General features: G+C 40.3%; 1 protein-coding gene across 2 annotated transcripts in view; it reads right to left on the bottom strand.

Moving 5' to 3' along the window:
* Positions 1-10,668, bottom strand: part of LOC138034378 (uncharacterized) — a 26,731-nt gene extending 16,063 nt beyond the window's left edge. For both annotated transcript variants that reach the window (XM_068881813.1, XM_068881814.1), the window contains exons 1-10: positions 10,474-10,668; positions 8,929-9,279; positions 8,316-8,342; positions 7,624-7,813; positions 6,823-6,999; positions 4,700-4,778; positions 3,410-3,537; positions 2,680-2,829; positions 2,259-2,430; positions 1,412-1,611 (exon numbers count right to left, since the gene is read on the bottom strand). In XM_068881813.1, coding sequence (XP_068737914.1) covers positions 1,412-1,611; positions 2,259-2,430; positions 2,680-2,829; positions 3,410-3,537; positions 4,700-4,778; positions 6,823-6,999; positions 7,624-7,813; positions 8,316-8,342; positions 8,929-9,279; positions 10,474-10,577 — 1,578 coding nt within the window. In that variant the 5' untranslated portion in view covers positions 10,578-10,668. The remainder of the gene's footprint in view (positions 1-1,411; positions 1,612-2,258; positions 2,431-2,679; positions 2,830-3,409; positions 3,538-4,699; positions 4,779-6,822; positions 7,000-7,623; positions 7,814-8,315; positions 8,343-8,928; positions 9,280-10,473) is intronic.
* Positions 10,669-10,800: the final 132 nt, after the last annotated feature.

Here is a 10,800-nt window from a genome sequence, read left to right on the forward strand (position 1 = left end):
GCCATTTGTTCGCTGTGCAAATGTTTTTACTTTGTCTTCAGAAGATTCCAATATAGCGTCCATTTGTTTGTGGAGTTATTTTCTTTGTCGCTGTCATCTTTAGAGTAGTTCTCAATAAGGTACCGGCTGCTTATTAAAGAATTAGTGTTTTGACGTGTATCACTTTCAATAGTTGAGTCCATTTCAGTTACATTCGAGTATATTCTTGTTTCATTCAGTTCGCGGAACGACCCGTTTCGAAGCTGACGCTTGACATCTTTTAGTGTGGGTCTACCGCGAAAAGCGTATGCCTTTCTTTGCATGTGCTTTGAGCGCCCCAAGAAGAAATCGATTAAGCCAACGCAATGCCGATCTTCAGAAATCCAAACAACGCATCACAGAGCTCTTCATGATCTTGGATTACGTGTTTGCTTTAAATAACCAAAGTAAACAGCGCCACGTGGCTTCTATTGTGCATTACCCAATTAAAACACCGCCACGTGCTTTCTATTGTGCATTGCCCAATCAAACACGGCCACGTTTTTCTATTGTGCATTTTGCTGCACAGGAAAAAAAAAACTGAAATCTAACGTCTTTTATAACTCGAGCCCCTACGGGGCCCGAGTAACAAGAGCATGCACAGGAGCCATTGACGGCTTGAGCAAGCCGCGGACATTTATACGAACACTTTCATGTCCTAGGCAAGCTGCGGCCAAGATAAGCACAGCCCCAAACCCCTTGGCCAGGATAAGCCGTGGCTTGAGCAAGCTGCGGATGGAGTAAGCCGTGAACTTCGATTTTGTACTATTTACACGGGGTGTGCGCATCTTATGTAAGCCGCGGCCAGTGCAAGCCGCGGCCTATTTTCTCTCGCATAAACGGCCCTAATATAGCACAAAAGATGATTTTAAGTCATTTATTCCTGCAAAGATTACAACATTTTTTGGGCGCAAATTCCGCTCGAATTGCTCGGATGTGAATAGCAAAGGATATCAGGAGTTTGAGTAGCCAATCAGCGCTTGCGTTCAACGCTATCCCGCGGCACTGTTTTAGTATATACTAATATGGGATATTCCTTGATGTCAGTTGTATATGTCTGGTATTTTATCGGAGTTTGACTTGTTTGATTGTTTTACTTGAAATGGGATAAGTACTTAACAAGTCTCTTATCAGAGACGTAACTCGTTTGTGCACTTATTTTCTAGCAGTTGTAAGTTTATCATTATCAATCTATTTCAAAGTAAAAAATCTGAGTAATTTTGCGTTTTGTACTCCTGAGTCTTCAACTAAGTAAAAGACAACGATTACTCCTGTATCGATTGTTTCCTAATAAGTGACAAAATTAGGAAGCTAGATAGAGCTGACTCATTATGCTGTTCCTGTCCAAGAATTAAGCAAATTGTATTTAATGAGCTCAATTAATCGTACAAACCTTGGCCAACACTCTTATTCCTTGGTGACCCATGCCTATGTAAGGGTACATTTCTTTCCCACCCGGAGTGTAGTCTATCCATATCTCATCTTCCGTGATTCGTCGTCCATTCAGTGTGAACACCACAGGCACTTTACCGTCCGTTTCCTTCTCGAACCTGATGGTACAGCCGATCAGATCGCCACGATAAGCCATGGCATCTATATCCAACCGCAAACCAAGCAAAAGCAAAGCAAAGATCAACACAAACACACTTGGGACAGCGCAAATGGCTTCTTTCACTTAATTCGCCTGCGTTGGGTTCGAGCAAGTTTCAAATATTTTTTTTCTTGCTATGTATAGTGTTGCTTTGTCTGTATGTCCAGGATTGACCCTAATTAGATGTAGGCTGACTTTAATAAGCGTCACGAAATGTCCCGTTGCTCTTCTCGCCAACTTCTGCTGTACCTTGAAGAGTTGTCCGTTTGCATTGAGCATAAAATTATTTTTATGACATCTTTGTTGCGCTGTTCAAGTCAACGTTAAAGAAATTCAAACGTTATTTGACCGAATAAAAATTGTTTGCATCCAACCACTACCAATCGCACTGTTCTAGCGTTGTTCAGTTTTGTTTCAAACTCTAAGGTGGCCTCGATTGAAGTATATTAACAGTGCAAAATAAAACAGTTAAGAGACTTATCAGTTCGAAAAGTAGCTTAATGTCTTTTATAACTTTCCTTACCATGATATTATTGTGTTTAGGTGTGCTTGACCGTCTTACTCGACTGAAAGTGTCAATGCAGTGTTCGAATCCCATGACTCGACGCGCTAGTTTGATAAGTTGCAAGGAAAGCCCGTGAAATATTACCTTCGACTTCTTTTCCCTTGTCTGGGTTTTCAGCATGGAATATTTTTCCATCGTCAACATGATATCCGACAGTTCCTTTTGACCATCCTGGCATGGAATGACTGGCTCCATAGCCCTTCCAGACTGCGCCAATGCCCAGAAACCTTCTATCGCCTGTTTCTTGAATGAGTACCTACAATGTAAATGAACAAATTCAGAGGAACTTCCAGGGTAAATTCCGACAAGCGACAAGCGACATGCGACAAGCGACATGCACTTAAAGTGATATCGCGACAAACGACATCCAGTTTCTTGAAATTTCCGACAGCAATGTGAAACATTGACAACGCCGGTTTCACGGTGTAGTTGAGTAGATAACAAGAACGTTTTTCAATTTTTAGTAGAAAAGGTAAAAACTTTAAGATAAATACTGTGTGATTACCTCAAAATGAGGAAACTCAAGTGAAAATGGGATTAAGTATCTGGCGCCATGATATTTCCATGGTTTTTCAGGTGTGCAGAGATCGCACAGCTTGGCTCCCTCGCATGTTAAAAGGCATTCTTCCACGCTGATTCCTCTACTGACCCAAGCCTGTATGCAGTCAAAATATAAAAGTACATATCAACAGGATATTTTGTATGGCTTCAAGTGTCAAAAAAGGCGTTGAAAAGAGCATAAGTTATCTTCACCACCGAGACACTGTTAAGTTAATATGTCTGATTTACAAGTCTCGAGAAACATCATATCATGTAGGCACACGAATCGTACATGTAAACTGGACCTCTGAAGAAAGCCTTCGACAACGAGGTACCTCCCTCTTCTTTTATGCTAGCGTCTTGTAAGCAGTTAATTGGTCCGCTATAAGGTACAAAGCGAGCATTATGAAAGTAAGAACAATGTTGATCAAAAGTGAAAGGCACGGTGCCAGGCGTTGGTCCCCTTCACTACTGTTCTCTGGGCTTAAAAATGCTATGAATGTTGCTTCTACAAATGGATAGGATTGTAATTCATCGAATGAGTTGCGTGATGTGGTTTGCATAGCGTAACGTATCGCAGCATGGCTCAGTAATTGGTGTAGTGTTGTCATCCTCGGATATTCCAAACTATGGCTAAACCAGAGAGAGAAGGATGGATAAAGAGCTGTAATATAACCGGCTGTGAGCTCCACTACCTGAGGACCTGTGGGAAGAATGTTTTTTTCTGAACTGTGAGATGCTGTAAAAGTTCTTTGCGCAATCTGGTTAGCCATTTGCCGATTCCGCTCGGTTTCAAGTAGAACACGATCCAGTTTCCTTTCGTCTATAAAAGAAAGAAATTTTGTGTAAAGAGAATACAGTCACCCATAGATTAATAATAAAAAGAACACTTGGCCTCCAGAGAGAAAACGAAAACTTACGAAAGCTTAACAACTTTGAGCTCCAAGTTTCGCATTGCTTGATGCGTGGCGAAAGACTTTTAAGGGCAGTTTTCTCTTGAAAGTCCAAGAGTATTCGGATTTTAACTGGTTTTGCATAACTACAGAATCAAAGCGATAGGTGCACAAAATTTGCTCCCCTTTGCCACCCAATCTAAACTAATAACAGTCATTTTTCGCTTGTTTTGATTCTTTCAAGGGATGATTGTGTCATTTGTGATCGGCCAAAGTAATTTCTTTGGTTTTCCGTCTTACGAAAATCCATGAAAAACCACTCTGAATAAAAGCTATTTATTGGTACTTCACGTAAGACTGCTTATTAAGTTGCATACGGTAGTTTAAGCTGTTATGTCTCCAGATGGACACTAATCTGCGATCTCTTTATGGGTTTGCTTCAGAAACGGCAGACGACATAACTGAACACCAGGATTTAGAACAGTTGCTTCTATTAAGGCCATCAAATGAACGGAAAGTAAAATCATTTTCTTCCATAAGTTTGCTAATGTGACATTTAGAATCAATTACGACTTTCTGAGGTGTACCTCTCTTTTATATCAAGCCATGTTTCTCTTGGCAGATGCTTTTTAGTTGGTTCAGTTTTTTAACATTTTGAAGGCATCATTAAAATGGGCGTTTTGACACAAAGCACCGTGACTTTTATTTTTAAGTGTCGTTTCTGGCGTTGAACGCTTGAAAAGTATCAATAATACTAATGATAATGATAATGATAATGACAATAATAATAATAATAATAATAATAATAATAATAATAATAATAATAATAATAATTATAATTATAATAATTTATTTGTATAGCGCATACATCCATTATTTGCCCTAGGCGCTTTGCAAATTATACCTGAAACCACAATCTTGCTCTGAGAACTTAGAAACTAAAAAAATACTTAAAACACTAGAATCTAAAAAAGTAAAGATATTATAAACAGTTACTATTAATAAATCAACAGTTCGATTGTTTCGTGACCATAATTCAACTGTTTTAACACTCAATGTAATCCTACAGCAAATGAATGTAATCCTTCCTACCTGTTAGAGGAAACGAATATCCGTATTTAGCAAAGTAAATGGACTCCAGATGCTCCACGACAACCGCTAACCTCTTCCTCTGAAAAAGTGAGTGGGATATTTTACAATTATAATTCCATCTTTAGGTTTTGCTCCCCACGCTAAAGTTTGACTGGACACGCGAGATCATGTGGTTCTAAACCTAGGTGATCCAGTCGGATCTATTTGAAAGGTACTTGCGATACTACCCGTTGCAACGACGTTTAGGCCACGAATTTATACTGAATTTATACTTTAGCCGTTCCATTTAGACCCCGCCTTCCCCAGCAAGATAAATTGTAAAATAACATAGTAGCTTTAGACAATCGAAGTAGTCATATGCGTTCACTTTGACACATTTTGGCAGGTACTCATCAAATGACGTCATCGATAGAAAACACCGCCCTTTTTGAATTTGAATGGGTTTGATTGACAGCTGATTGATTTGCATAATAACCCTGTAACCCTAAAAACCACACGGAGACACTGTTGATTTTTGAAAAAGTCTAAGTCAAAGAAGTTTACAAGTAGGACGTGTGCCGGGTCCTAGTGACCTCTGTTCCCATTAAAATTTTCATTGTTATTGTGTGCGTTTTACGTTGTGGGATACGAGGGAGCGCCCAGGAAAATTTTTAGTTTGTTATTGTGTGCGGTTTACGTTTACGTGATACGAGGGAGAAAAAAGTGAGCATTGTCCATCACTGCATGTGCGTTGACGTGAGTAGGTGCGGGAAAACTATTTACAAGTCCATCAGAAGCCTCCACATTCTCCATGTCGATGTCATCGAGATAAAGTAAAGTAAAGTAAAGTAAAGCAACCATATTTAAGGTCGATAACTCGTAACGGTAATTCAACTGACAAACCTGAGGTCGACGGTGCGCTCATTTTGCTCCCCCCTCTCCATCAGTGCTCCGTTTTACGGGTATTTAAAGCCACTTAGCTACACGGAAAGGAAAGACGTCGAAACAAGGATGTGAGATCCGGGAATCGAACTTATGACCTCTTGCATCAAGGCCGCGCACTAACCGACTGTGCCATCCTTGCTCCTTGATCAACTCGAAAAGTGAGTTAGAAAGTGGAAGGAAAACCTTTGGTGGCCTTGATCAACTCGAAAAGTGAGTTAGAACGTGGAAGGGTCCACGACGCTTTTGTCGAAGACCAGCCCGTAACGTTTGTTGCGGGGTCCCACTTTAAGACGTTGGGTGGCCGGATCGCTTGTAAAGAAGTAGGGGTTGACTATATCGATGTTGGGTCGGTCTTTTTCGAGTGGGTTGGCGCCCAGTTGGGCGCCTACCAAAGAAGACAAAGTTCGCTACGTCCGTGAGTACCCAGAGCGTGAAGGGATGGATTGTGCTTAATTCCTCTATGATCCAAAAGGACCTAGGACAAAAAGCCACTGCCAAACCTGCTCGGTGATTTCTTGGGCTACATGACCAGCGAGCTGGATGATAGTGATTACATCACAGAATTCACCTCGGCTGGTCCGAAAAATTCTGGCTGGAAGACCAAGAATGGAAAAGTGTGTTGTAAAGTGAGAGGCCTCACTCTCAATGGATGTGGATGTGGGACCCCGCTCTAAGCGTAAAGGACTGGTCTTTGACAAACGCGTCGTAGACACTAGCTACCACCTTTCAATCGTACCCGTTCGGTTACACTCAAGTCGGTTTCGATTACATCGACATGGAGAATGTGGAGGCTTTGATGGACTTGTAAGTAGGTTTCTGTCACCTACTCAGTCAACGCACACGCAATGATTGACAATGCTCACTTTTTTCTCTCTCGTATCCCCAAACGTAAACCGCACACAATAACAAACTAAAAATTTCATGGGCGCTGCGGTCACTAGGGTTCGGGACACGACCCATTTGTAAACTCCTGTGACTTTTTTAAAAAATCAACAAAACTGTCTCCGTGTGGTTTTTAGGGTTACAGGGCTATTATGCAAATCAATCAGCGGTCAATCAAACCCATTCAAATACAAAAGGGGCGGTCTTTTTTATTGATGACGTCATTTAATGAGTACCTGTCAAAGCGTGTCTAGGTGAACGCATATGAATATACTAATCGAGCACACCTATTCTTCACCTATTAATAGAAAACTTACGCGAGTCGTCTGCGTCCCGCGTTGTTTCCGATTTTTGCAACTAGTAAAACACTTTTGCCACCCACAGCATTTGAACACGAAAGAGATCAGGTTAACGGGAACTGGTATTGGATGACAGAAGCTGTATGTCTGTATTGTTATGGCTTTCTTAAATGACCATTCCATCAGCGAGTTGTCCTAACAAAAGTCAAAGAATGAACAGAAAAATTTAAAAAGAGAAACATCAGTCAAAGCAGTCATTTCGTTAATAATGATGACAATAGATACAGCAAAAAAAAATACACAAACTGCATTACCAGCATCTTTTATATCTTAAGTACTACAATTTGTTTTTACTTTTAAAAGGGCTACATCAAGGCTCTCTTAAAGAAATGAGTTTGGGGCTCATCAGTCGGTTCAGCTTGTCTTGATGTGTGCCCGGGGTGTGCGTTCTTCTTTTCATCATCACCCCAAAGTAGCATGCAACAAGGGTATTTCCGGTAGCACAAATTCTCATAGCTAACAAACTTTAAAGGAGTGGAATGACAGTAACTTAGAAGAATGGGCTAAAATTCTAATATGCCGGGTACTGAGGCTCTAGAGGACTGAAACAAAAGAAACCAAGTTAAGTTTGAGGCATGTTAGAATAATTTATATATATATCTATATTGATCTATTCATATTGCTATGTAGGGAGTACCACTAATAGGGGGATGAAGAAAATGAGTTAACGAGGACATGAACAAATGGAGTACAAACGATTTTAACTTGTCTACACAGGAAATGAAAATTTAAAAACTTGAAGCCAAATAACGATCCCACCTGTACTTTCTGGTATGTGTTGGACAGAAGCGCGATCATCATATTGATAAGAAGAATGACTCCCATTACGAGGAACGCTCCATATAGAAAATTAACAAGTGTTATGGAAGGACCATCAGCTGACTCCAAGAAGTCTACATCCACAGCTCCTAACAAAGACCAACATAAATGTCGCACCATCTTCCACCAGCTGTGGATTAAAAAGAAGACCTTAAGATACTGGCGAAGTCAAAGCACTTCGTAAATCTAAACCCTAAATGTGCTGGAACCGGAAGCTCATGACCTTGAAGCGTTTAACTCTAGTTCAGAGATGAGGTTTTTTTGAGTTTATAAACTTCCTTATTTGGATGTAACGTAGCTCGCGCATTTTCCCCAGCTTTGTTCCAAAGAAAAGAGTTGCAAGTCACCACGCTTCAAGGTCACGTGCTTCTGTATGGAGCAAATAGCTCTTTTACGTCAAAGGAAACTGAGAGGTGTAAGATACAGATTTATGCAAAGAATACAAGTGACTTCTATCTTCTATCCATATCAGGACGAAGACTCAAATATCTCGTACAGACTAATAAACAATACAACCACGGGTTTACAACGCCCAGAGGAAAGAAGATGATTAGAAGCCGATTATGTACGCTTCTAACCAGAATCATTGGACGAAATGATAAAGCAATCGCTTACGACTCTCTTGGACTTACCAGGCTATCCCAGAACTGTTACAAACACTGCAACACAAACATACAAAGAACTGTGACTCACTTGTATTTTGTCAAGTACTTTTTTGGAAGGGGCGCATGATCCACACATCATACGAACTGAGATCTGCTTTTGAGTAATTTTAAATCATCTCCCCATTTTTGTTTTTAATTTTGCTACACGTGCCCAATAGGTTACCGCAAACAATACATTAACCCTGTAACAGACAAAATAAGATGGAAAGTAAATTGGTGAACATGTTGAAGAATTGTACGTTAAGGAGAAATATTCAGTCGTATGCACAAACTCATACATGGCAAGCAAATGTTAAGGTATATAACTTATGTAAGCTTATGTCCGACGGCTTCTCCACCTCACCTTTCAGCATCTACCAAGAGACGTTTGATCCAAGGAAATGGAAAGAGCGTGGTGACACTTTTTTTTAGTAAGATTGGATTTTTTAAGACTATCAACACCGACAAACATCTACATTCTTTATGGCAGAAAAAAAAGCGCTGTAGGGCAAGCTTTGGCATATTATATTTCGCATACATATCGAGTAAATTCTACAAATAAACGATTGTTACTGACTTAACTGGGAAGAAATCTACTCACAGTTCTTTTCCCTTGTCGTCGGATATGAAAGACTTCTCAGCCACGTAAACTTTAGTTATTGCAATAGAAAAGGCCAAAATAGTTGCTATAAACTGCCAAAATATGGTAGCGACGTCACTCAAGATATGGAAGAAAGCGATCTGGATGGGTCCAGTTTGCTTTGTTGTCTCCATCACGTGACCAAATGCCCTAAGCGTTAAGAACATGGTATTAAGGCCGTAAAAATAGCCACCTATGACGAGGGATCGGTTGTTGGTCACGGAATCTGATAAAGCCAACGTGACCATTCTTAGAACAAAAGTAGTGAAGTAAATGACGAGCGTGATGAGGTCCAAGATGTTCCACCGATCACTACAAACAAAGGGTAAACATAGGTAAAAATCAATCAAGCAACAAACAAACAATCGAATACAAAGCACTTTTTCTTAAAGACAATGTCTAAGAGCAAGTATATTTTGAGCTGAGCACTTCTGAATCAGAATTATATGTACACGATCAGGAACAGTGATCAGTCGTCACCCACGATCTAGGACTGGAGAGAAACCATTTACTTCAAACACCCAATTCTAATTACAATGCTGGGTTGGCAATGGAGCAATGAGATTTCATTGATGGTCTTAAGTTACTGGACTACTGAATAAGAATTGGTTAGAGCATCCCTGCGCCAACACGTGATTTTACTTCCCAGTTAGGTTTTGCTGGAGATTTTCTCTCTTGTGCGATGGTTTAGCTTGCCGATTAGTGTCATTCTAGTCATTAAAGAACTGTCTAAGTTGTCTGTGTATAAATGAATTATTTCAGACTTAAAGGGTGTAGTGGCACGCTATTTTAGTCAAACTTCAAAACACTAAAAGACGTCCTTGCATCAATTAAAACCAAAAAATAAAGCTGAAGTTTTGTTGCCAATTGCCATTGAATTGCACTGTTGTTTGGTGGTTGCAACCAAGGGTGGAGAGGATGGAAAGGAATTGAAACTTGAAAAAACTGGCCATTTTTTCCAAGTTTGGAGACAATGTTTCAAAAAGTTGCCAAAAATTTAAAACGCATAGCTTTGTTTTGTAAATATATTTTATATCTTATCAGTGGTTTGTTAGGAGTGCTGTACGTGTGAGCTTAAGAACTGATTTAGATTTTTACCCATTTTTGACCTAAAAACCGGCAATTACAGCATGACAGTGCTCCTTTAAAAAGCATTACAACTTTTTAAACAGATACCTTTGCAGTGAGAAGTGAAATGGGAGTTTAGATCGATCTCCATAAAAGTGACGTTTGAATCCACAGGTTCGAACAGGATGACATAGGGCGGGTGGCAGGATTGCATTGTGTTCCTAGATGCAGTGCTCACCATCCATCACAAGTGCAATGGAAATTGGTTGCTTGCTCTTAAACAAGCAACTTTGCATGGAGAAGTGAAATGGGAGTTGATGTCGCCGGAAAATTCTAATCCAGTTCGATCGCGAACTCGGTGACTCCAGTTAAGGCGAATACCATCATTGCTGCAGCATTGCCTTCCTGGGTGAGGTACCATGACAAAATGTTACTTACGTTATGTACTTGGAGAATCTCAGAGTAAAACCTTGTGGTTTAGTTTCTTGCTCTTCCGTCTCCTCGTCTTCTTCAAGGTATTTACAACCCCGGTTACATCTCATACGTATGTAATGTCGTCTTCTGTTCTTTACTGTCGCCTTATTTGTGAATTGTTCGCATTCGAATAACACACGACCCGCGAAGAATACTAGAATGGCCCACTGATCCAAGTGAAAGAAATGCTTGACGTCTCCAGGCAGATGGTAACGTGGAGTCCAAGCAAAACCAGGTAGCTTAGTGCGTCGCGGATAAAAGACAAAGTATGGAGTGGTAAAATAATCACGA

Source organism: Montipora capricornis, unplaced genomic scaffold (genome assembly GCF_036669925.1).
Source record: "Montipora capricornis isolate CH-2021 unplaced genomic scaffold, ASM3666992v2 scaffold_117, whole genome shotgun sequence".
NCBI classification, from domain to species: Eukaryota; Metazoa; Cnidaria; class Anthozoa; order Scleractinia; family Acroporidae; genus Montipora; species Montipora capricornis.